This window comes from Sarcophilus harrisii, chromosome 1 (assembly GCF_902635505.1).
Source record: "Sarcophilus harrisii chromosome 1, mSarHar1.11, whole genome shotgun sequence".
NCBI lineage: Eukaryota > Metazoa > Chordata > Mammalia > Dasyuromorphia > Dasyuridae > Sarcophilus > Sarcophilus harrisii.
This window is the reverse complement of record NC_045426.1, coordinates 52754549-52782353: the sequence shown is the minus strand read 5'-3', so window position 1 is coordinate 52782353 and position 27805 is coordinate 52754549. Positions and strand designations below refer to the sequence as shown.

Genomic DNA, 27805 nt, shown 5'->3' with positions numbered 1-27805 from the left:
AGCTTACATTCATTGTTACTTGGGGGTGGGAAGCATATATGCACATACATAAATAAAAATGTATAAAGTAAAAAAAGCAAATAGTATTTTTTTAATGGGGAAGAGAACACTGTAATTAGAAGGGATAGGTCTTATGTAGGAGGGATCAAGTAAGCTTAGCTTTAAAGGAGGTTAGATATTTCAAGAAGTACAGGTGAGGAGAGAGAATTTCAGCCATGGAGGGAAGGCAAAAAGAGGCGAGAGATAAAATGTTATATAGTGAACTGGGAACTACAAGTTAGGTTTACAATATAGTTTGTGACAGGCAGTGAGGTCCAATGAGCCTGGAAAGGTAGCTGCAACCAGACTGTGGTAGTTTTTAATAGAGAGCCATTAAAGGTTCTTGAGCTAGAGTGGTGACCTACTCTCAGACATTCTCTTTTTTGGGAAAACTGGAGAACACATGGATCATGAAAGTTTTTGTTAATAAATGTTTGTTGAATCTATACCCAGAGAGAAGACTGTGGAAACCGAGGGTGGATCACAACATAGCATCTTCACTCTTTTTGTTGTTTGCTTGCATTTTCTTTTCTTTTTCATTTTTTTTCCTTTTTGATCTGATTTTTCTTGTACAGCAAGATAATTGTATAAATATATATGCATATATTGGATTTAACATATATTTTTACCACGTTTAATATATATTGGATTACTTGCTGTCTGGAGGAGGAAGTAGAAGGGAAAATTGGAACACAAGGTTTTGCAAGGATCAATGTTGAAAAATTGTCCATGCATATGTTTTGAAAATAAAAAGCTTTAATAAAAAAAATAAATGTTTGTTGAATTTGAAATGCAACAACACTAATAAACTATAAAAAAAGATATGAAGCAATGCTTGGTCTCTCACTTACTGATCCTATCACTGTAGTAGGTTTTCTCAAAATTTGTGATCAAATAGATATCTGATCTCAGGCAATAATCAAAGGGTTTTGTTTTTTCAGGTAAACAGTTTCTTAGGAAAGGGCTATAGGATGGAAAGCCATAACTGAGCCTTTCCCTTTAAGTTTTTCTAAGACAGGATGAAAACCAGGTAGGTCTGATTGTAAGAGAGAGAATATTTCCAGTGATACAGTATATCTTTGCATCTTGATGGAATTCATTGGGGTTCAATACTTAGTTGAGGAGGCAGTTGGGGTTAAGTCATACAGCTAGTAAATGTTAAGTATCTAAGGCTGGATTTGAATTTAAGCCCTCCTGACTCCAGGGCTTGTGCTCTATTTTATTGTACCATCATCTAACTGCCCCAGGAAAATGAGGACATTGCACCTGTGGGAACACACATGAGCCTGTGCTGCTTAATTGTCATGGGATAGTGATACCATATACAAAGAAACTTGTAGGTGAATAAGAGAACATTCATTCCACTTGGTCCCAGTACACTGTACAAATGTACATAACTGCCCTACTCAGAAGGTGTAATGTTAGTGATTTTAAAAAAGGGCTGCTAAGACTGATGGAGAATTAACCAGTTGGCTCACAGGACTCTGTATAACCCAGCTCTAGGTTGAATAGGTACCTGGGAAGGTCATATTACTTCCCATTTGTTACCGCAGCAGTTAATTTTTTTCAGTTTCTCCCTGTTGTTAGGATGATGACAGGCATTTTGCCTCACAAAATAAATTGCAAAAATTAAAAAAAATAGAGAATTTCCCACCCCTATGACTTGGGAATTAGGGAAGAGCTTTGCTGGCCTCCAAACTGTTCTGAATTCACAGAGAGGACCTTTTCTTGGTGTCGGCTCCATCCAACTGGCAGCCTCACCTGCTTTTTTTTGCCATGAAGTATAAGCGCCAGGACTCAAGGGAGCAGTGTTTCCAATATCATGGCTCAGGGCTTGTCAGCTTTGCTGAAGCAGAAGGAAAAAACACAGCCACTTGGCTTCCATCTTTGGGCACATTTTGGGAGGACTTGTGGCCTTGTTGAGGCAAAGATATGATGCCAGCCATGAGAATGCTGGTGCTGGAGGTCATTTCAGAGTGCTGGACACACATACCCTCCCTTGTCAATGGCACTGTAGGAGGGGGGAAGGAGGAAGCGGAAGGAAAGCTTGATTTAAAAGTTTCTACTCAATACTTTTGGGCTATTAAGCATCTTGCTACTCTGGATCTATTAAACTTGTAGAGTTTAGACCATGAAGGGAAATATAGGTCACAATTATTATCAACAACATCTTTTTATCATCAACAGTATGCCAACACAGTCTATGAATGTCTATGTTCGTGAGACCATATGATTAAGGGCTAGAAGGAACTTTAGAGGTTAAAAAGAAACTTTAGAAGGTAGCTAGCCCAGCTTTCTATTTTACTTGTGAAGAATCCCAGGGCTGTAATTAAATGGCAGCTAGAAATTCAAACTCAGATCATCTGGCTGCAGCATCAATGCTCTTCACTATCCTATAAGTGGTGGAGATGGGCTTACCACGAAGGATAGAGGAAAAAAGTAAATGATTTGGTTTTTGTACCCTCCAGTTTTTAGTACGTAGCCCTCTGCTTAATCAGTGCTTCTTTACTCCCCACCTCCATCCCATTTGGTCACTCATTTATTTCTTTAGTCAATACTAAATATACATTTATTTAGTGACTACTATGCATGTGCCAGGTACTGTCCTAGGTGCTAGAGTTGTCAATACAAAAGGCAGTTCTAGCCATGCTCAAGGAGCTTCCATTAGAAGGATAGTCAATGAAAAGAGCATTAGATTAGGGGTCTAGAGCAGTGGATTCTACACTAGACTCTGCCAGTATGAAACTTTGAACAGATGACTTAACTGCTTTGCACTTGTTTCTTCATCTTGATAATGAGATTTCCTGTCCTGCCTAATGCAAGGAATAGCTATGAAGAACACAATTCACATTTTTTGTCATGGTCCATGTACTATATATGGAAATAGCTAGGGGCTAGTGAGCTAGAGTTGGGAGTCAGGAAGACCTGAATTTAAATCCTTCTTTAAGGACCCTGATTGGCTAGCCATGTGACTCTGGGAAAGTCACTTAACATCAGTCCCCAATTCTTGAACTACAAAATGAGGAGAATAATAGCAAACATCCCAGGGTTGTTGTGAAGGTCAAATGAGACAATTGTGAAGTATTCTGCAAACCTTAAAGCACAACATAAACACTAAACATCATCATCATCATCATCATCTAACAAATATGGTGATACTTTTAGAAAGTTCAACTACAAAATTAAAAAAAAAACCTGCTCTTTATTATTACTATTTTTTATGGTAACACATGCTCCATTTGGCTTTCTTATAGAGGTTACAGACACTGTTACTGTGTATTTAAGAGCCAAATGGAATGTTATGGAAAGAAAAGTTTGGGTTTACAGTTGTAACTATCATTCTGTTAAGTGCTTTTTCTTGTTGAGTTTTTTGCCTCCATGTAAGTCTCATTTTGACTATGAGGTTCTATGAGATAAACTATGTAAAACACAGAAAGGGGAAAATTAGTGTCTTTCGTGTAGAATTGTATTAACTCATTTTATAATAACATGATATGAGAAAAACTTTGTAAAAAGTCATGTTTGGAGACAAACTATTAAGAGTGATGACTTGAGAGAATCTGGAGAAGATTGAAAGGAAGACAATGAAGAGGCCTTATTTCTTGAGGGAACTCATTTAATATTAATTTCATGAAGAGACTTTATTTGTTATCTAGAAGGAATTAAATGATGTGAAACTGCCCTCAGGAATGAAGTTATTTGCTATTAAAGTAAGGCTTTGAGGTGACTGTGGTTGTGATGATAAATAATTATCAATGTCTTTATTTTGGTATTGATTTCATTATTTTGTAAATGCTAGATACTATTATTGTTAATAAACTATGCTCAACAACTTGTATTTGGTAATATTTTTAAAATCTTAGGTGATTAAGAGATTTGATGGGAATGTATATACACACAGAGCTATATAAATATTTATTATTGGAAAAGGAAGTTTTGCCAGTTTATTAAATAAATGAGATATTGACATGTTCTCTCCCCTGTTAGAATGCTTTTTGAGAGCAGGGGCTGCTTGTTTTTAATCTTTCTTTGTATCTCTTTATATCTTCTTACCACAGTACTCAGAATGCAGTAAGCATTTAATAAATGCATTGAGAGATATGGTGTTATTAAGTAATGAGTAAATATACAAACACAATTCTTGGATTACCCTAGAGTTTGGGATGATGGGTTAAAATATAGGAAGAAATCAAGTTCCAGGCCTAAACATGGCCTATAAGAGATTTTGGTTGACCCTAGACCTTTTAAACCCTCGCACTTTAGCTGTCACTTGGATGACTTTTTAATTAGCTCATTTTTTGTACAAAATGGAAGATAGGATAAATGACCTAAGAACAAATCTTGGGAGGAACTGAGTCATCTTTTTTAGCAAACCTGGTTTTAGAAAAACTGACTGAGAATATGTAGATGCTTTAAGGGAAATAAACCAAACTCCCTTATCTGAGGATGTCATCAGTTCTCAGGAGACAGAATGTTGAATAAGTAATCTAACTGATACATCACTATTTCCTCTTTTTTCTCTTCCTCCTCCCTATTCCTTCACCTTGCTAAATATCAAGTTAGGTCAAATCAGATATGTAACATCCAAAAAACCCCTAACCTGTCATTCATTTCCCCAAGGGGCCTCCCCATTTTTGCAATGTCACCTAACAGAATGAGGTCAGTTGGATCTCTACCAAATTTTTTTCTTTCTGAAATCACTGAGGAAGGGGAAACTAAAGAGGGCAAAATTGTCAGGCAATATGAAGTCTGATGATGATGGGAAGAGAGGCTTTTCTACAGGCATGCATTCCCCCTCACACCCCACACCTCCTTCTGCAAACTAAAAGACCGAATGATGAACTTGATGTCCAGTTGAACCAATAGTATATACGCTCACCAGTCAGTCTGTTTTAGCCAAATGTATGAAAAGAGAAACATTTCACCAAGTGCCCAAATATTTGATTGTGCTATATGAAAGCCTTATATGTTTCCAAGGAAAACAGCTGTATAGCTGACAGTATCCTTCAGTGTTGATCTGGACAGTTGCAACTGAGTAGAAAAGAAATTACATGTGATTTTTCTGTTGCTGTATTTGTGTTTTAGTTTCTTGGGTAAAGGACCTCCCAGTGAGGAAATTCCCTTGACTAATGCAGAATGACACTTCTTTTGCAACTTAGTCTTAGAACAAAGATTCTTAACTTAGAGTTCATGAATTTGTTGTTCTTACTAGGGTAATGTCTGCATTTTAATACAGCTAGTTTTCTTTATAATCCAATGTATTTCATTTTATGCATTTAAGAACACTGTTCAGAGAAGCAGTTTGTGGACTTTAATGGACTTACACAGGATTGCATGATACAAACATGGTTAAGAACTCCTAGATTAGACAACTGTTTTGGAGCAGAGAGAGATTAAATAATTTGTCCCAGGCAACTTAATTCCAAACAAGTTCTCTAGCCATTTTCCCAAGCTGCCTTTTTCTTTACTGGGTTTTTAAGGTGAGTTCACTTAGTTGCTCGGATAGCATGATAGCAGCTAACTGAAAATCGAGATGACAACTGTTGTGTAATCTTGTAATTGTGTAGATTAATCTACTATGCCACATTACCTCAGTATTAACTCCTGCACCCAACTAATAGTTATGGCTGGTATTTATATAGCACTTCAAGGTCTGCAAAGATGGTGAAAATGTGGTTGAGAACCACAATAATCCACAAGTGCACATACAAATGTGCACACACACACATACACACACACACACACGACAGTAGGCCTGGCTCTCTAGAGTACAGGGTCTTAAACTTTTTCTACTCATGACCCCTTTTTGCCCAAGAAATTTTTACATGACCTAAGGTATATAAATCCACTATTTACTAGATAATAAACCATTATTTGCTGATCCCTGTGTATGGGTTACAAACCATAGTTTAAGAAACTGGATTCTAGAGGACCCTTGGGGTTCCATGGCTATTTGGAGCAAATAGGTTCAAGGGAAACTAGGAATAGGTCATGTGGTTTACTTTAGGGTCTAAAAAAACTTTTCCAAGGCCCATTATGGAGTAAATACAAATCTTTGACTCAGTCTTGAGATCAATAAGTTTTTGTAAACTGGAAATAATCATGGTACTATGCTGAGAAACTCTTGAGAATCTAACTATTCCCCAAAATAAAACAATTTCTGTTGGGAGCTGAGAAATCTAATGTCCAGTTTTACAGCTTATTCACCATGCCCTATTCTTTCTTTCTTTTTTCTTTTCTTTTCCTCTGTTTCTCTCTCTTGCTGAGGCAACTGGGGATAAGTGATCACACAGCTAGGAAATATTAAGTGTCTGAGATTTGAACTCAGGTCCTCCTGACATTAGGGCTGATGTTTTATCTACTGCTCCAACTAGCTGTCCCATACCCTATTCTTTCCATGTTTATTTCATGCTAAGAGAAGCAGTCTGCCTAGATGTACCTAGAACTCAGGGGACAAAACTCTTAGAAAGCCATTGGGAAATCCAGATTTGAACACTCCTGGTTACATTGAAAGCACTGATCATGAGGTTAAAATGACTGGATGAATTCCAGAATCTTACCCTGATGATACAGTGGATAGAATATGAGTTTAAATCCAGCTTTAGATATATAGATATATCTTAGATATAGATTTGCTGTATGACTCAGGGCAAATTCACTTTAACCTCTGTCAGCCTCAGTTTCCTTATCTAATAAAATGGAAATAATAATAATACCACCTACCTCCCAGGGTGATTGTGAGGATCAAATGAGATATTTGTAAAGTGCCTGCATACCTTAAAGTATTCTATAAACACCATTATTAACCAAGAGCAGATCACAATCTGAAACTCAGGTACCTCAAGTATTAAATGGGAATAATAAATATTTCTATTATCTAACTCATAAGGTAGTTTTAGTGAAAAAAGTGATTTTGTAACCTTTATCAGTGCTACTTATATGTGACTTGTTATTGTGTTAGACTAATCATAAAGTTTGCTTTTGTGAGGTAAGATAAAAGTCACATTTTAGTATCTAGATGGTTGCTAGTTTTGGAACTACTCTCATAGGTGAAAAATTAAAGTTTAGTGAGTCCATTCTTCTACAATGGTATTTAGTGATAGTTATCTAAAACCATAATTAATGAATTAAAAAGGACTATAAATCACTTTTTAAAACCGACTCACTGACGAGAAATGCAGCAAGGTACATTCACAACCCTTTTATTGATGACTCCACTTTTGGAACCATAGATGCAGGATTACTCATTCTCATCATGCATCCAATCATATAAAATAACACTGCCCAAGTTCACAAAGCTGAGAATCAGAGCTGCAGCAGCCCTGGTCATCCTCCCACCCCTCCCCCACTGAATTAGGAAGCAGAAAGCTTCGATTGGCTCATGTCCCAGCTGTTCACTTTCCCTAAATATCAGACAATGTGCCTTATAAAATTGATTGTTTTTTGTCAAAGGGCTATACTTTCTCACTCTGAACTACAATAAATTGGGTTCAGATTCTTCTTTACGGATTTAATTAAAATTCTCAGGGGCTAAAGATTGCTTTAATACTTTGAACAAAGCCATCTGAAAGGAACTGAACTTATTTGAAGTGGCTTCGGGGAGACCAATAAAACATGCTGATATCCTCCAGTATATATTTTTGGTAAATGAAACCCAATCCCAGAACGTTAGTTTTAAATTAATTTCAACCTGACAGAGTAACTTTAATGAGATTTGTGCCTCCAAAAGTTAACTGTTAGATTCTAATTAAACCACTATGAGATGCCAATAGGCTGTAGGGGATTATGTTCTGTTCTGATAGAATCCTCTGGATTCCAGAGGAATTCTGTTTTTAGAAGGACAAGGAAGAATGGGACTCGACGCTAACTCTCTGTACAGGGCCTCTTTCCTAAGAATATGCAAGGCTTTACTGCACACTGTCCATGCTGTGGAGATAGTCCCAGGTGCAGCTAACACCTGGGAAGTCATTCAAAACTCAAGTCATTAGCTCAAGCATTAGGCCGCCTGTTTCGTCAACAAGCTAGGTCTTTCATTTCTACTATTCAATTCTCTTGACTCCCAGGGTACTGATGTCCTTATATAGAAGGGAGCTTAAGGTTAGCCTATAGAAAATCCACCTAAAACCTTCAGTTTACTAAACAGCAAATTTACCCATAAAAACATCTTTAAAGAAAGATGGGAGATATGCATATTTGTTACTATAAGGATTTTGTTTTTCTTTGTTTTTCAGTGGGGGCAGTTGGATTAGAGAAGTGAGCAAGATTCTCGTCAGATCTAAAAATTGGTCATTTCATTTGGATCGAGGGTCTAACGGGAGGGAGCACATGATTTTGAACCTTAAACAAACCAGCCTGTTTTTCTGTGCAGTAACCCTGCCAGCTGTCTCTCTTAAAAGTGCACTTGAAAAAAGTTTTGGGTGTGGCATAAGGGTACTAAGCAAGCCAGGGTGTGGATATGGCAGGGTAATTCATCCGGAGACTGGGAAAACAAGGAAAGACTTGCCCTTCTAGATGAGGGGGTCATCAGCGCCACCCCCTTTAGGAAATGAAGTCCATTATTATTAAAATGAAATAAAGCTGGAGGAGGAGAAGCTTTGTTGTTTTCCTCACATGCTCTGGCCTATAATCATGAATTTGTTCTGTACTTGCAATCACACCACTGGTATTTTATAATCGAAGACCCCTGCAAGTATGGGGTGATAAAGGGGTAAGCCCATCAAGACCGAAAAGGAATGTCTACCATTGATTTACCCTTTTTCCCCTTGAGCCACCCTCCAAGTCATAAGGGAAGCTTACCTCCACTGAGGATGATGACAGCTATAAATATTGCTAGGTCGCTATCATCTAATTCCAGTGCATTGAACTTTACAGCAAACTCAAACTTGGGCTCCATAAAATCACCAAAGGGTTTTCTCAGGCTCTTCAGAAATTCCCTCGTCATGAATCCTTGGCCCTCGGATATGAGAACCCCATCTTTATTCATCAAGGAGGCCAGCATGGTGTAGATGATCTCATGGACACCATACTTCAAGAGGGTCACTTGGTCATTCAAGTCAAGGTTGACGAAACCCGGAATGTTCTTGGCGTATTCGGTGATCTCCTGGACGGCTTCCACAGAACGGAACTGACACCCCTGGAAAATGCGGATGGCTACTTCTTTGCTTTGTTCCTGCAGGGGTGTGATGTGCTTAAACTTAATCTTGTCTTCTCCCATCATTAAGGAGTTCATGTCATAAATAACAAATGGCTGAAAACACAAAGGGGGAGAAGAGGGACGGGGTTAACCTAATTAATTAGATTATAGCATCAAAATCCATAAAACTTTTTTTTTCCACATAAATCTGCCTCCCTTACAGAAATCTTCAAAGCTGGACACACTTGAAGAGATTTCTCTTATCTTGCCTCTTATTTAAATAATCTACTGAAATTAACCATGCTTAATTGATTTCAGTCTTTTTTACTGATACCATTCAGTTGTGGCTGGTTGATTTTTAGTGACAGTCTTTCATGTTTTCAGGACATAAGAAGAGAATTTAGAATTCAGATTTCTAGGATCTAGGGAATGCTCATGTGGAAATTGCTTTAATCAATCAACCATTCATTAAGTGCCCACTGTGTGCCAATCACTGTTCTAGGTGCTGGGAAACAGATAAAAAATTGAGTCAGTCCCTGTCATTAAGGAACATGCACATCAACACATCCTCAGTAACATAGCCTTGGAGAGTTTTTTTAGAAAATTGAAATGTTAAGTAATTTGCCCAGGGTTATGGAGTGAGTAAATGTCACAAGTAGACCTTGACTCTGTGACCCTAGATCTCAACCCATGGCACAACAACTTGATGTTGGTCTTACTGGTACCAAACCAACTGCTTACCTCTAGTTGTTCTGTTATGCAGAACAAACTTTTAGCTTTCTTTCACTGAAAACATGATCACCCTTGGATCAACTTGGGCAAGAAAACCTCCTCTGAACCTGAAAAGATCCACTTTGTAACTTGAGATTAAATCTGAAATCTCAAAGGTTTCAAAGTTTGCATATGAAATATACTAAATGATAATAAATCAGTCAGAAAACAGATTGGAAAAACCAACGCCAAGAAAATGTCTATTTTTTTTTTTTAAACACTCTGGAAGCAATCAGTTTCGGAAAGAACAGATGTAAGACCTCTGGGTAAGAACTGCAAAAAAAATGAAGTGGCCAAAAAAGAAAAAAAAAAAAAAAGATCTGAATTTATCTTAGAAATGTGAATCCTTAAGGGACAAATTATCGAGTAAAATACATGCATCATTTATGTGGGGCTGCAGCAGACTACTTGGGAAAAGCAAGTTGTATTTGAAAAATAATTGGCTTTTCTTCGCTTATTACAGCATCATGCAGATATGGCCAGGGATCTGGTAGAGTGCAAAGAAAGAACACGGGAACTGGAAATCAGGTGACCTGAGTTGCCATCCAAGATTCTATAATAGAAAGAGTCAGAAGCTTTGGAGCCAGAGGACCTGAGTTGGAGTTATAGTTCTGTCACTTGGTACTTGTGTGATCTTGGATAAAGTCAGTTAACATCTCAGGCTTTCGTTTCTCATCCATAAAGTGAGGATTTTGGATAGATGCCCTCTAAGTTCTGTCCAGATGGAAATCTATGATCCTGTAATCTCTAAGAACCTCAGTTTCCCTGCATGTAAAGTGAAAGACTAGATTGTCTCTAAAATCCCTTTTAGCTCTAGGTTTCTAATTGATGGCTAAGAGCATGAATGGTGAAGGGGAGGTCAGGATGCCAAGAGTAACATCCCTGGAGCCGCAGGCAGTACGCTCACTGGAGTCTGTGCATACAAACCAGGGAAAGGAAAGTCACCTCAGGTGAGTTCCCACCTTGCTGGACACCTTGGCAAATTCTCCTGTGAAGTTGGGTTCGTGATGGTGTCAGTTGGTTTGGCGCTAATACCAAAAGAGACTTTAGGATTTTCTACTGAATGGGGATCAGGATGACTTTTGAAATCTTAGTTTAATGATTACTCATTGCACATTCTATTTCCTTCATGTTTACACCAATTCTGTCTATTTGATATCTTGTAAAATGGAAACAGAAATATGTGGCAAGGTATGAAATAGTGTTTGTATGCTAAAAAAAATAAAATCTTAGTTTACTTCTATGTAAAATGGGGGAAATTGAAGTGGAAGATTTTTAAATTTTTATCCACCTCTAAATCCTATTATCCTCTGACCTCTTCCAGCTCTATCAGCCAAAGCCTTAAGTCAGTTATTTGTTGTTACTCAGTTGTTTTAGTCTCATCCAATTCTCCATGAACCCACTTGGGAACTTCTTGGCAAAAATAATGGAGTGGTTGGTCATTTCCTTCTCTAGCTCATTTTACAGAGGAGGAAACTGAGGCAAACAGGCTTAAGTCACTCGCCTAGGGTCACACAGCTAGTGAGTGTCTGAAGCCAGATTTGGGCTCAGAAAGCTGAATCTTACAGACTCCAGAGCAGTTGGTTATAATTGGGAGAAATGGTACTGGCATTTTTGTATTTTATTGGATCTTGACAATCCAAATAAGTCCAACTCTATTTAGCAGAATCACTCAAAAATTGTGAACTTTCTCTAACAAGCAGTTTAGGTTAGGGACACTGTTAACAGCCCTAAGCAAACAGCTTAAAAGGCCAAGAGTGAATTAATGGGTCCCAGCACAGCTCACGTTAGCTCTGTCTATCTCAGCCTTCGGCAGGAAAAAGAAACCCCGGGAGGGCAGTAAGCCTGCCTCCAACAACAATGCTTGCTCCTGGGCTGCTAAGATGGAGGCAATGTTCTATCTGCAATTTCCATTTTTCAGGCTGCTTCTGTGACTTCAGGAGGGAAGTTGGTGTTCAGACTTCTGCCTTTAGAAATGATATTACTATGGGAAGAAGAGAATGCCAAGAGATGGACTGTCTCGGATCAATACCAATTGCGTCTTCTCAAGATCCTGGGGGAAATAAGTTTTGGAGCTGGAAGGCACCTCAGAGACCATCTAGCCCAACCCTCTCATCAGTGACTAACCCAAAGGTATACAAGTCATTGGTGAGAGAGCTGAGATTCAAGCACAGGTGTTCTGATTCCACATACCAATGCACTTGTCACTCAACCCAATCAATAATCAATCAATAAACATGTATTGATTTTCTACGGGCCAGGTACCATACTAAGCACTCCACTGCCTTACACTACACCATGTCATCATGTGTTCTTAAATGTACATTTCTGTGAAATCAAGAATAACTCTTAGACTTTGCTTAGAACAACAAAAACAACAAATTCATTCATGCACTCAGCATGTATTACTGGCCCTTATAGCTTTTCCCTCTACTACACTGTCAGCTCTTGGAGGGCAAGGATCATTTCCTATCTAAACTTTGCATATCTCTTAGTAAATGTTTGTTGTATTGGATCAGACTATTATTTTCTGAGAAGCATCAAAGTCTGCGGGGACAGAGAAGGGAAAGGGATGTCATTTCAGCTGCATTCCTTCTCTGCTGGGAACTCTGGCAAATTCTGATGTGAAATTGGGATCAAGTTGGTGGCAACTGCTTTAGAGATAATACTGCAGAAGACTTTAGTCTGCAGGGTCCTGCTCAGGAAGACCTGGATTCAGCAATCCCCCCCCCCCCCCCCCCCCCCCCCGTCATGCATTCTGGCTGTGTGAGCCTGGGAGAGTCACTTAAAACTCTCAGGACTCCCAGGCAACTCCCCAATGCCCCCCAGTTGTGGATCTGCATGGCTAGAGAGGATTTCTTCACTAGGAGTTCTCTATACCAATGAAATCATAGGTCTGGTCCCAAAATAAAACTGTATTTCGAAAGGCAGTTTGGTGGAATGGAAGAAGAACTGAACTCAGAGTCATAAGCCTGGATTCTAGTTTTGCTTCTACTTCTTAACTCTCTGTCCTAAGTCATGTTTCCTCTCTGGGTTTCTGCTTGCTCATCTGTTAAATGGGTAGAGTAACATTTGCCTTGTCTATCTCATTGAGCTGCTGAGGAGAAAGTATTTTATACTTGTAAAACCCAAGAAGCATATAAGCAATTTTTTTTTTTTTGTCCTAGCTGTCTCATGGAAGTACTTCTCAATGATCAGTTGTGCAATGGATGGCTGGTGATGCTTTGATAGAAGCTAAAGTGTGGCCCCTCCTCACATGCAGTTTATGGGATATTTGAATGGTGTAATGTCAGCTCTCTTTTGTACCTCTAGAATTGTCACTGTTATTTGTCCTTCATTCTCCATGTGGATCATGACATCAGGGAAGAGATGCCATGACATGCAAGTGAATTGGATTTAAGGGAGGGAGAGCTGGGCAAAGTCACCTGCCTTACTTTCTCCTCTGGAGCCATCTGGGTCCAGTGGCCAGATATAGGTCAGGACGACTGGATGCAGGGGGAGACTGGCCTTTTTCAGTTAAGATCTTTAACAGGTCTCAGTTTGATGGAGGCAATGCCCCTTTATTGATTAGGCTAGGTAAGAAATGAGGCAAAGAATGGCTTCTTTTACCCAATCAGGAAAAACAAAACAAAACAAAAAATCCAATCTGTGAGGGGAAGACCCCGAAGATTCTGGCTAAAATACAAATGCTATTTACATGCACTTTGAGTCAATCAGAATAGATTGCCACAGAAAACTTCTGAGATACTGTTGTGCTGTATGTAATACGATTGCAAAATCACCACTCATTCCCATAAGGCAAACAAGACATATGGAACTTTGGGCTCGACTTTTTGGACATGCTTCTGTCCAATGGCCCAGCTCCTCAGTCTCGAGGATATGTACAAAGTGCTTTCTCCTCAATGGAAGTCGTTTATCTGGAACTGTGCCCTAATAACTCACCCCTGTGACTCTGCTCTTCCCCCTCCCCTCCAACCAGAGCTCTTGGTTCCTGTTTTTGAGATTGTGATAGTTACACTCTGGGCACAAAAATCCTGCTAATTCTTTCTCCCTATTTAACAACAATGTGTCTTTAACCCCTTGGCAATCAATGATGGTCAGGATTTCCTGGCAATAAACTCTCAAGGACAAAGAAAAGAATCTAGCACCCCCCCACACCGTACCAAGTTGTTCCAGTTTTTCCCCCTTCAGCATTTTAGGTGCCAACTCTGCTCTAATGGTACTGAGCTGGAAGAGAATGTTGGGTATTTACATGCAAATGAATGGCACATGGGGCCCACTTGACCATGGATTCCTTATTCCATTGAGTCACAACTCTTATCTTGGCTGATATTTTCATTGTACTCTGGAAATACTTACAGGCCAAGGCCTTTTTGGCCCCTGGGTGGACATTGTGATTGTTATGTTGACAATGTATATACACAATCCCTTCCTCCTGGAGAATTTGCCTTCTAGGGAAATCTGCCATTTAGGGACCACTAGGCTGTATAAGTAATAATGAGTAATTAATGACTCCTAATCCTTGGATTGTCAACAGTTAAACTATTCATCACTTTTACACAAAGCAATAATGCTGGAATTTGCTGCTTATCTTTAGACTTATTGAAAAGATAGCGGTCCATTTGCTGTTAGTGAGAGCTGATCTCTTATAACAGAGTGGAATTTGGCCTGTGGAAATCATCTTGAATCACTGAATTAATATTGCACCCCTGTGCCAAGTTTTTCCTGATAAAGCACACTAAACTTTTCTGACTTATTGTATGCATTTTTTTTGAACCATAAAGAATTGAGATATGGCATTCAAGGCCCTTCATGATTTATCCTATACCAGCTTTTTCAAACTTTTCTTCTACTTGGTTCCCCTTAATATGTTTTATGTTCTAGTCCCACCGGGATAGTCAACATCTCCTGCGTCACCTAGAATTTCCGATCTACCATATTACTGTCTGCAAAAATACTCTTCATTCTATAAGTCAAACTTCAAGTGTTATTTCCTCTATGTCCTCTTAATTATATTCCACCATAAGAGCTCTCCTTCCTGGGAACTACTAAAATACTTTGTATCTTTCTTAGGGCACCAATACTGTATTATTCTATTTGTTTGTGGTTATATTGTTTCAACTAGATTGTAAGCCCCTTGAGTGCTGGAGTTAGTTTTATCTTGCACATAATAATTCAAAAAAAAATGTCCTTTACTAATCTCTTTATATTTAAAAGAAATGTATCATTAATACCATTCTTGATCTGGATACAATATTATTGGCAGCATTATTAGGCTAGAAAGAATCCTCTCCTCTCTACATTTAGTCTTCAAGATTTGATGTTCAGAATTTGATGCTAACAATATAAATGAAGGTACTGCATCAAACTGGCAGATGCACATCTGGCCTTGACTGCGATGGGAAACATGGTTACGTGAATGTTTCCGTCCTAGTATAAAACTAGATTTACAGTCACAGAAAAGAGAAAATGTTGAGAAAACAACAACAAAAAATCTACTCCTTTAAATTAAGCATAACCCACTGTAAGAAAGGTAATGTGGTTTCTATAAGGGGAAAACAATAGCTAACTAACCTACTAGAGTTCTAGGTGGGAGAAATTTGCCTTTGGATTAGATAGGGGTGATTGTTCTGAATTTTCACAAATATCCTACAGCGAGCATGTGCTATTAAGAAAAACGAGTCAGCACTGGCATTAGGTACTTTGAGAAGACAAGGTTACAGCTAAAAGACAGGAGTGAAGGGCGGGAATAAAGGGATGTTTGTCTCGATGTCAGTATGTAAACCTACGGGGACCTTCTCAGCATCTAAGAGTTTTCTGAATGATTTGTGAGAAGGAAGTCTCAGTCTGTCGATGACTAAACTTTTTCTGGATAATGAAATGACACACCTTTGGGAAAAGACGGCAGAAAAGATCAGTCAGTAACTGACTGAGTGCCTCTCATGAGCTAATAATGTTGGAAAGCCTCATGAGGCTGTATAAGAGCAGATCACCTTGAGGCAAATGCAAAAGAATATGTTTGGAAGAAAATATTCTGAGCTATATTCTGAGCATTGTGGGATTCAAAATCACAGTTATGGCCTAGGAAAGGGAAATGGGAAATCACTAAAAACTGTTCCCTGAAATATCATCCCAATTTACAGCTGCAGCCAATAAAATTCTGGGCATCATCAGGAAATTTACAGGAAACCAACCAGAACACATTATCTTTTCCTTGTATAGACTATGGTACAGCTGGACATCTGGGAATTCTGTGCCCAGTTGTGATCACCAGCTTCCAAGAAAGGCTTAAAGGAACAGGAGGTTAATAAAATCATTGAAGAATTGAGGTGGGGGTGGGAAGAGTAAGGATGCTAGATGCTGAATGAGAATAAATCAAAAAATCTGGGAAGATGAAGGCCGAAACAGTCAAAGTTGTAGGATCATAGGGTCATTGAGTGAGAACTGGAAGGACTTTGTAAGAAAGAAGGTGATGGGAAATACATACCCAGACTGTTTGCCAAATCTTGGTATTCTAACACTTGGAGATGCTACTTAAAGCTTGTGCAAGTAAGTGTAAAGTAAGTGCAAGACAAAGAGAAGGAGGTATTGTTTTACCCAGTGGACATTAAACCTATGGTACTCATTCATTACCTCAAAAGGTGATATAAGTAGAAAATAAAAATACCTTAAAATGATTCAGATAAATTTATGGATGAAAGATCTATACAGGATCATAAAGGAAAAAACCCCCAACATTTCTATATCTTATATCTTTGAGACCGACTCTAGAAGGCCAGCCTGATCCTCCAACAAATCACCCTTTGGGAAGATAGCAAAATTCTTGCTACCTGGATCACCAAGTATAGTTAAGCCTGGCTTCCTGTCACATATTATAATATAGCCTAATATAGTATCTAAAAATGTCTTGCTAGTTGTTTTTCTTCATCTTTCTGTTTACATGGCTCTTGTGTTGTGTTTTCCATTTACTAAATCACTCCTGAACTATCACTAAAAAGGGCAATCACTAAAGCCCCCAACATTCTGGCTTGGCTCTTTCCCTTTGTTGGGATCTGACCCCAATATCTCCTCCATCCCTTGTTTATGATCCTGGATAGAGAGGATATCGAGTTCTAGGAACATAGAAGTATCAGGGATTTGGGGAAGTGACAGCAGAGGTCACTTTTTCTAAGCCACTCATTTTATAGATGAAGAAACTGAGGTAGAAAATGTCAGAGCTAGGACCAGAATCTTTGGAGTCTGATGACTCTAAATTTAGGGTTCTTTCCATCATACCACACTGCCTCTCTTAAGTCCTTTATTTTAAAAATAAAAATTAAAACTGGGATTTCACTGACAGGGATCTCCTTTGACCAATGCAGGTATGCACCTTTTTTGCAACTCAGTTTGAGATAGTTGAGAAGTTAGGTTACTTACTTAGGGTCACAAAGCTAGGAAGTGTCAGAGGTAGAATTTGAATCCAAGTCTTCCTGACTCTGAGACCAATTCTGTCCACTCTGTTAAGCTGTCTATTACCTCTTCCCACTCATTTTTACAGAAAAGGAAACCGTGTCCAGACAAAGAAGGGAACTTGCTCAAATTCACAAGACAGAAACAGATACAAATTTAGAATTCTGGTCTCCTGTCACTTAGTCAAGGACTATCCTGGGGTCAGGCTTATTTATTTGAGGTTCTCATGCCCTGGGGCTCTAGGAGTGGTGCCTTTGAACTAGGAACCGTTAGGTACTCCAGCTGCCAGGTTAGTCCTGTATTAGACAGAGGTAAACATGAATGCCTATCAAATCTCAACTTTTTTTTTCCTGGCTCCTTTAGAGACTTAAATAAATAGAGACAAATAAACAAAAAATTTAATAGGTCCAATTACCCGCCTTCCAATAAGTTAGAACATAACCACAACTCTTAAAATCATCTATGCCAGTTGACTATCACTCAGCTGGCATAAACACTAATATTGGCCCATCAATTGAGCAAAAACAAACGATCCAAGCAGCCTGCTAATTAGCTATATATAGTGCATTATCTTTTTTTTATTTTAAGATGTGTAAATGTTAAAACAGGGCTCTCAAAAAAGTTCTGCCAAGACTGTCAATTGTACCTTTACCACATCTCTCCTATCTGTCTTTCCAACCATTTTATTACTAAGTCAGGCCCTCAACTCCTCTCCCTTGCACTACTCAAACAGAATTTTAATTAGTTTCCTTTGCTTTCACTATCTCCCTTCACTGATGCATCCTCCACACAGTAGCCAAATAATAACAATAAGCCTTGCAATAAGAAATATTTGAAATATACAGAAATAACCATATTTGCATGGACTAATGACTCTAGCAGATTAAGTTTTCTGTGCTGCTATCACAGTTCCACTTTTGATTTTTTTTGTTTTCAGTTTCTCCTGGTTGCTATTTTAGGATTTTAAGACCCCACTGATGACATCATTTCGATCAGAAGGGGTGAATTTCCTCTCATCCCTATTACCCCCACCTTACCCTCAGTTTTCTTATCTGTAGAAGAAAGGGACTGAATCAGATGACCTTTAGAGCCCTTTTCCATCTCTAAATCCATGATTTCATAACCCACAAGTAGAAAAAGCCTTAGATTTCTACCCTGCTCCCCAATTTACATTTCTATCCCCAAGGAAAATGGTAAACTTCAAGTCATAAAACCAACCTCTTGGTAGTTTTCTATTTCTGATCCTAATTAGAACCAGCCACTTTCCTGGTGACAATAGTCCCTTCCATTAAAAAGAAAGAGCAAAACTTCCAATGTGCCCATAGTAAACAGTGTAATGCTCTGGGGCTCAAAGTCCAAAATAGTACAAATAGTATAAAAAGTTTTACTCACTATTTGTAGATAGAGCACAGCCGCCATCTCTTAGATATGGCATGAAAAGTTGGCAGGCAGAGCCCAAGGGTTTGCCTATTTATTTATTGTTTTATGACAAACGAAGGTGCTGAGAATGGTTTTTTTTGAAAGCTGCCCTCTTATTTGTTTTCATCTACAAACATGGAATCATGTGACAGTGATACACCTTATGTGAATATCACTCCAGGGTAATAGTCAAACATGAGGCACTTCCAAAGTCCAGCTGGTTATCAACTTGCCATTCATAGAACAGAGCACCAAAGTTCTACTAGCTCCCTCAACCGCCAGAGTTCAGGGAGACCTCTGCTCATGGGTCAAGCTATTGGAGGAAACTTGACTTGCCTTCATGGATGACCATTATCTCTGTGTACTTGAAATAAGATGCTGAAGGACGGCCTCCTCCTAACCATCTGTCCTGGCTGGAACACTGCAGATTAGCTCTCACTTTCTCTGTTCTCTGCTTAAAATTTACATTAGCAAAATTCTCACTTAGACATCAGAAGTGGGAACATTTTATTCAAAATGCCAATCTTAACATGAAGATAATTTCCTTGTTACCTAAAAGGTATTTTATCAGATTTATTTATTTATCATATTCCTTATTTATTAGATTAGGTAATTATCATATCATTCTGGATCATTTAGATTGAGGGAAAGTCAGTGCTTTACAACATTAGGCAGTCAATTGAAACGAGTGGAATTCTCCTCAGAATATATGTTTTTAAGTGAATAAAATGAAATAAATAGGATTACAAAAGAAATCAATCATATTCAGATGTAGTTATCAAAAAATACATAATACATATGTATGTGCACTCATGTACACTTCTAAGTTCATGAACCTCATGTTAAGAACTCCAGATCTGGGAAGTGATACAACAAAAGGACTAAGGGGAGGGGATACTGCCGCGTAGAGTAGGAACTCAAGGAAAAACTGGATGACCACATAGCAGGGCTTTAACACTAAGTCCAATGTTATTTCCTATACACAATGACATAAGTATATCCCAATATATTTTTATTCATTCCAATACTCTCATGACATAAGACTCGGCAGTTTGGATTGGGGGTAGAGGATGAAGAAGGGAGTCAGGGCAGAAGTGTGAGCAGGAATGTAACCTAGGTGGTCCAGGGCCAGCTTTGGATGCTGGCCCATGCAGGACTGGCTGGAGTTGCTTTGTACGCTGCAGTGAAAATGCTAAAAAAACAAATCTTGCCCATTTCTCAAATTTGCTCAGGGTCAGGAACCCAGAAAATGTACATGCGCATGGTACAGATCAGGAATTCAGTGTAATTTTGCATCCCAGTTAAATAATAGGTACATTTATATGAACACTTGATTGCATAAGCTGGGAAACAGCCTGATATCACGCAAAGAATACTGGATAAAGTCAGAGGAACTGTGTTCAAATTTTAATTCTAAGCCTGCATTATTTAGGTTAATCCTGATGAGGCATTCGTTTCCCTTGTTTTAATTTGATTTATACAGTGAAGGTTGGATTTGAGGACCTAGAGAAAGACTCCATTGATCATAGGATCTCATCATAGCTTCAGAGATGAAAGTATCACGTGGAACATTATCTTATTTTACAAATGGGGAAACTGAGGCCCACAGAGAGAAGGGAATATGTCCAAATCTATACAGGTTGTGAAAAGCAAAGCTGTGATACGAAGCCTACTATGATTCCCAATTCAGCTGTATGCTCTTACAATCTCTGTGACTAATTAGATCTCCTCATAACAGAAAGGGGGAAAAAAAAGTCCAGGACTGATAGGGCTATTATCAACAGGATCTCTTAAGAGGGGTCATGACCACAAATGGGAAAGCGAGCAGTAATGTAAATTTTTCCAATGGCCCCTCTGAGAAAGTCACGTTAATTTCCCTCCCTCCTCCTGGGGCGCTCTGGGTTATGGGAGCAGGCTTCTCTCCTCCTGGCCTGAGCAGCAGTAATGATCTCAGTCCCAACAGGGCGTGTAGTGGGATTCCAAAAGCTCCACCACACCAGCTATAACCACTTTGTGATCTCCACCCTCCAAGGAGCCCCGACTTCTGCAAATTGTTTCCTCTCCAGGCAGCGATCTCTACTTCCATAAGTCCTGGCCAAAAGATAACAGAAAAACACCCTGGAGATAGACTCAACTAAAAGAACAACATGATTGTGTCAATAAAGAATGAACTGCTAGTCTTTTTGGAAATGACTTTCTGGTTTTTCCTCTCCCATATTCCTCCCTCTGCAACTACTTCATTCTCCTGCTGTCTAATGTGATTTTGCAGGATATTGAGAAAGCAAGAAACCAAACAGCTTTACTTCAGCCTTGGCCGTCTGGGGAATAAAGCTCTTTTAGTTTCGGGTCACCTCCCTCCTGCTTCCATGACCCCGACTCTTGCGAGCTCTCCCCTCCCCAGGGCACTCCTGATGGGAGTTTGGTCTGCAGAGGCAAGGCTCCTCCGCTTGGGTCCTGGAGTTTTCAAGGGACTAGTCAATAGTTTTCAATTCTTGCCATCAAAAGAGAAGCTTACAATGAGCTGTTAATATCTCAAATTGTCTGCAGTGGTTTATTGCCAAAGGATTTATCCCAGAGTCAGTTTTAAAAATGAAATGATATGAGCCTGGTCTATATCACCCTCAGAAATGTCTAAGAGAGCTGGGGAGCAACTAGTTGTATTAACTGAAATGCTAGATGCCTGAGTAGTAATAATAATAATGATAGGAAGAATAATAAATAATTCAAAAATAATAAGAAATGGCATGCATTTAGTTCTTCAAAATTTGGAAAGCACTTTATAGACATTATTTCATCTTATCCTCATGATAACTCTGTAAAATAAGTCCAAAATTTCTATTACTCAAACTTTTACAGGAGAAAACCAAGATTCAAGGAAGAGACATCATCTAGAGCAGCAGAGGAAGCACTGGACCTGGAATCAAGAAGACCTGACTTCAAATCCTTCCTCAGACTCTTAATTGTAGTGTGATCCCTGGCAAGTCATTTAACCTGTTTGTCTCTGTTTCCTTATCTGTAAAATGGGGATGATAATAATAACACCTCCCTCTTGGGGTTGCTTATGAAGAAAAAATGAGATATTTGCAAAGTGCTTGGTTTTAAGTGCTATGTAAATACTGTGATTGTATAAGTAACTGATGTAGGGTCATATAACTAGTATGTGACTAGGGTAAGAAACTTTCTTACTGAGTAAGTTTCTTTCAAACTCAGCTCTTCCTACAACTCCAAGCATATAACTCTGACCTCTCTATCATGCTATATTTGCTAGTGTTTCTCTCACCCCTTTTATACTTGTCATTCTCCCAGAAGCTCCCAGATTCTTTCTGATTATAGATGGAGCTAGTAGGTCTGGAATGGGAGGAGTGGAAAAGGTGAGGGCTTCTGGAAGCCAGCCTGGCCCCAGTCAACTCTAGAAAGTAGATGGCGTTTTCTTTTGGGCTTTTCTAATTCCCATTGAGTATACTTCAATCTATTTCTCGTCTTTCACCTTTAACCTTCTTGCTATCATAATAACTTCATCTAAGGGAGTAAAATTACATCTACATTTCATAGGAAAACCCTTCTAGAGCTGCAAGATCTCTAATGATGGAATTTCAGGCCTTATGACAGGTCTTGAGTGAAAGAATTTTCAATATGGGGTCTACCTAGTGTCTTTCAAGTGACCCTTCTAGATGTCTTATATGGTGAGAGAAAGCAGAAGAAAAAAGACAAAGGGATGTGGGGATAAACATTAAGGATGGAATAAGGAGAAAGAAAAGATGTGTAAAACATTTGGTCAGCTCACATCTCTAAGTCCTAATTCTATTATATCCTTCCTGTGTACCTTTCTCTTATCTGGCCAGAGACCAGAAAATATCAGCTTTTTTTTTTTCTTAATAATGATTTTTGGAACTTGAATTACATTTATTTTGAGTTCAGCCTGGGAAGCAGTCAATACTTGGTTAGTCACCCTTTCCAAAATATAAAATAAAGATATTGCCTTTTTCCTCCTATGATGGATAGACAGTAGAACTCCCAAATATGTATTTCTGTATCTTTTTTTTTTTAACGGTATATCTCCTTTAACAAAACTATATTTTTGGTTAAACAACTGACCACTTGATTTAATTATAATATAAATCCACTATTTCACATGGATTAGTTGTGCCAGTCCAACTTTACTACTGACACTGTGGAAAACCAACATTTCTTCCAGCCAGTACCCATCACTGCTGCTAAGGAAAAAGGCATCCATCGTGAAAGAAGCTGAAGTCAGTGAGATGGCTGTACCTCGGTTAATTCTATATAGATAGACAATCTTCTTGTCATGTCTAGGCTGAAATCTGGAGCTTGTCTAGCTCAATATATCTACATCCTGGGTTACTCAGTGAGGTCAAGGAAGCACTAGAAGGAACTGCTTCTTGGTCTTACTTCCTTTGATGCATATTTCTAGGAACACTAGCACTGGATAAATCCTGCTTTTCCATAAGGAATCAACAGGACAATTTCCCAATGTCTAATTCTCTTTTAAAACACATCTTCTTAGCTTGTTTCTAGACCCTAGGGAGGCAGAATCTGTCCATTTTCAATAAGATCATCATGGTGTTTTTCTAGGTGAGTTCAATGAATACCCACAAGCATTTCTGCTCCTGCTATGGCTACACAGACCTCCCTGGAGGTTCTGTCATTAGCCAGCCTTACTCTAGAAGCTACATCTCAACAATAACAACCCCAAATCCAAACACATTGGAGACATCTATCCCAATGGACCAGACGTATAAATGTGATGTTTCCGGAGCTTAAGTTTGACTCAGGCTCGGACTGTGTCAGGAAAAAACCAAACACAAGTGAATCACGGGTTTTGGTCTCACACTTATTCTCCTCTCTCTACAGAGCAAACCAACACTGACCCATTTACATATTCAGTTTGGTCAACCCACCATGATTTTTATCTTTTGGCAAAATGACCCTATAATTACAAGTTACTTTTCCCTTGAAGATGACTTCTGGTTTGAGCTAAGTCATATGTCTATAACACATCACTTATATGAGCCTCAATTTCCCCATCTGTAAAATGAGGGGCTTGGACTATATGATGTCTTAAAGTTTTTCCTTAGGGTCAGTTAGCTAGAACAGTGGATAAAGTACAGAGTCTGGAATCAAGATCTCAGTTAAAATTCAGCTTCAGACACTTACTAGCTGTGTGACCCTGGGCCAATCAGTTAACCCTGTGTGCCTCAGTTTCCTTATTTGTAAATGGGAAACCATTCTGATATCTCTGCCAGAAAACCCCAAATGGGACCTGGGTAGTTAGACATGACTAAAATTATTGAACAATATAAAAAGGGTCCATCCAGTCCATAGGGTTTCAGGATCTATTCCTAAAAGGAGTTTTAAAGTACACCATCTGATAGTCCAATACCCATATTTTGCTACCGAATAAACTGTAACCTAGAGAGTTTAAGTTCACAAAGCTTATCAGTGGCAGATCCAAACCAAATATAGTCCACTATCTATTACACCATGGTATCTCCATGGTTCCAAGTTCTAGGTTCTAGATCTAATTAGGCTCAAGGAACTATGCCTGTTGGGCACTTATTTTCATGAGTAGCCCAAAGAGATGTACTGAAAAAAAATCTTATATTACCCACTAAGGTGAATTAATGATAATTCTCCTTTATAGTGTGCTTTGCATAGATTTTTGTTTAAGACTCTAAACAATCTTTTAAGGTTAAGTGCTATTATAATCCCATTTGGTAGATGATAAAACTGAGGTGCAGAGACATTAAGACTTGCTCAGGGTCACGTAGCATAGAAATGGTATCTGGCCAGGAGTCAAATCCAAGGCTTCCTTTCTCTAGTTCCAGCCCTGCTTCCCTTTCCCTTTCCTCCACTAGACCACATTGCCCCATCTAAGCTACAAACGCCTTGGTCTGTTGGGAGCTCATGATTAAAAATAAATGGCTTCAGAAGAGTCACCCTAAAGTGTCCATTTTGGGTGGGGATCCTCCAATGATATTTACCACTCTGAACATGCACAACATGAGGATACCTCTCCAGGAGCGGGTTGGATTTTAACTCTGCCTTAGCCATTCTTTGCTTTCCAATCAGATACTGAGACTCTCTAACATTATGGAGTACAATCCTACAGGAAGAAAAATTGCATTTTTGCTATGCTAGGATGTGCTTAGCATATTTTGCTGAACTGAATGCCGCTGCTACTTGTTATTCCCAGGAAGCAGCCCTGCCTTTTGCAGAATCTCACTTAATCACCATTACTTCTTGCTCATTAAAGGTGTTCCATACTGGGTTATCAAGTTAACAAGAAAGTGAGTCTTTCTGGTGAATGAAAAACAACTGCGACAGCCCAAGACACAGTTCAAAGTCTGTGGACTGCCACAAAAAGTCAGACTAAGGAGATAGCTCAGATAACTAACCCAAGCTAGTAAGGAGGGAAAAGCCATTGTTCTGGAGGAAGAACTGGGGCTCCTTTATCGCTTTTTACCTATATCAGGGGTCCTCAAACTTTTTAAATAGGGGGCCAGGTCACTGTCCCTCAGACTGTTGGAGGGCCGGACTATAGTAAAAACAAAAACTTTGTTTTGTGGGCCTTTAAATAAAATATTCTTTAAATAAAGAAACTTCATAACCCTGGGTGAGGGGGATAATCATCCTCAGCTGCCGCATCTGACCCGTGGGCAGTAGTTTGAGGACCCCTGAGTCCTATATGATCCCAACCTCACTGGGCTTGAAAGCTTTGCATTTGAGAACCCTTGAGGTCTCCCCCAACTTGAAATCAATGACCTTATAAATCCATTTTTACACATAAGGAAACTGAGGCCCAGAAAAATGTGATTTAAGATCATGAACTAATTAGTGATACTCATGGCACAAGAGCCCAGGAATCTCAACTTTCTGGCCAAGTTCCATACCATATTCCTATCTAATTCTATATTTCCAGCCTCTAAAAGTTAATGTCTTTTCCTAAGTGAATTTGACTTCAAGTTCTCCTGACAGAATTGATGAAGCACCATCCCATGAAATGGATAGTAGCACAAAAGTTGGGAAGCCTTTTTATACTTAATTTTTACATTTTATATTAGGTTCTGAGATTTTACTGAGAGACATGATACATGTTGCATGCCTATAAAATTGTTGGTATATTTCATTTTGTATATCAACTATATTTCCCCAAATCTCTGTCTTTCAGGCAGCTATTCTTTATATGTATGCCCTTAAAATATAGCAATTCTTTTTTATGTCATTACCCCCCAAGGATTGCCCCCTTTCTAATGCATACCCTTCTATATAGCAAGAAAGCCAATTTATTTGCCCTTTCTGACAACATATGCCTCATTCTGTATCTGTAGTCCACCACCTCTCTACTGAGAAGAGGAAGGTATGCTGAATCTCTTACTAAGGCCCTTGCTCAGGTGTTCCTGCTTAAAGGATGTTGTGGCTAAGTCTTAGTCATCAGGAAAAAGGATGAACATATTCCCCAGCTGAGGAAGAGGGATAGGAGGATGAGGAGACTGGGATTATTTTCTTAAGGTTAAGCTGACCTATGAATGCTAGAGGTCTGTTCTCAAGGATTTTATTAGGTGAACTTGGATTTTCCTTCCCCTTTTCTGCATGTTTACTTACCCTATCTAAAAACATTTCCTGTGTTCAGACTCAGCTTGAAATATGTAACAGTCAAGAGCAGGAGACAGAGAGAGAGAGACAGAGACAGAGAGAGAGAGAGAAAGACAGAGACAGAGAAAGAGAGAGAGAGAGAGAGAGAGAGAGAGAGAGAGAGAGAGAGAGAGAGAGAGAGAGAGAGACAGAGAGAGAAGAGAAGAGAAGAGAAGAGAAGAGAAGAGAAGAGAAGAGAAGAGAAGAGAAGAGAAGAGGATAGAGACAGACAGAAAAACAGAGACAGAGAGACGGTGTATGTGTGTGTGAACATGGTAAATCATTTACTCAAAGGAAAGAGAAAAACCGCCCCACCAATGAAGATAGCAAAAGAGAACTAACTGATTTGTCTGTCGTCTTTCCTGTCAAGATCGCCCTCGCCTTGGCTTTGGTCAGAGGGAAGGACTTTATGTATGAGTCATACAGATGTTTTGCCAGGGCTCGGAGATCAGCAGACTCTGGGTTCAGCTGGTCGATATCACTGGAGATCTCAGCCAACAGCTTCTCCTTCTCGGCCTGTGGCATCCGCCCAAACCTGATCGCTGCAGAGGAAGAAGGAATGACAGAATGAATCATTGTGTTCCTGGTGTTCATAATGTTCTCCTCTCCCAGTCCTCATAAATTCCCCCTTCCAAATATGGGGTTCTGGTTTCTTTCAATGGTCTTTTCAGAATTACTATTCCACTGGAGTGCCACAAATAATAAATAATGATCAATTACTGGATTCATTAATTGTAAAAAGAAATATGCATACATATATGTAGATACAGTATATATAGTTGTGTATATAAATATATATGTATTTTTCAGTTAATGAATCCAATAACTGTGTGTGTATTATGTATGTACATACACACACACATATACAGAGAGAGAGAGAGAGATAGAAAGAGAGAGAGAGAAAAGAGAAGAGAAGAGAAGAGAAGAGAAGAAGGGAGGGAGGAGAGAGACACAGAGAGAGAGAGAGAGAGAGATAGCAACAGAGACAGATGGAAGAGAAGAGAGAAAAAGACAGAGAGGAAAGGGGGAGCCAGAGACAGAGAGAAGGAGAGGGAGAGAGACAAAGAGACCAGAGGGAGAGAGAAAGGGCAGAGAAAGAAAAAGAGAGAGAGAGAAATGCTAAGGAGAGAGAAAGATAGATGGCAACAGAGACTGAGAGATAAAAGGGAAGAGAGAAAAAGATACAGAGATTTACAGAGAAACTGAGACAGAGAGTGTAAAGGGGAAGAGTGAAGTGGGGAAGAGACAGAGACGGAGGGGGAGAGAGTGCAACAGAAGAAATCAGGAATTTATTTTTTTATAGGACCCCAATTTAGAGTCCTGGAGATAGTGTAGTCTGAC

General features: G+C 39.0%; 1 protein-coding gene across 5 annotated transcripts in view; it reads right to left on the bottom strand.

Annotated features, from left to right (window-relative positions):
- Nucleotides 1–27805, bottom strand: part of PPARG (peroxisome proliferator activated receptor gamma) — a 162656-nt gene that overhangs the window by 11004 nt on the left and 123847 nt on the right. For 4 of the 5 annotated variants that reach the window (XM_023498195.2, XM_031955345.1, XM_023498194.2 and 1 more), the window contains 2 exons: nt 26807–27006; nt 8836–9286 (listed from right to left, as the gene is read on the bottom strand). In XM_023498195.2, the coding sequence (XP_023353963.1) occupies nt 8836–9286; nt 26807–27006 (651 nt within the window). Of the gene's footprint in view, nt 1–8835; nt 9287–20253; nt 20903–26806; nt 27007–27805 lie in introns of those variants that run through there. The other variant, XM_023498197.2, reaches the window with a different exon arrangement.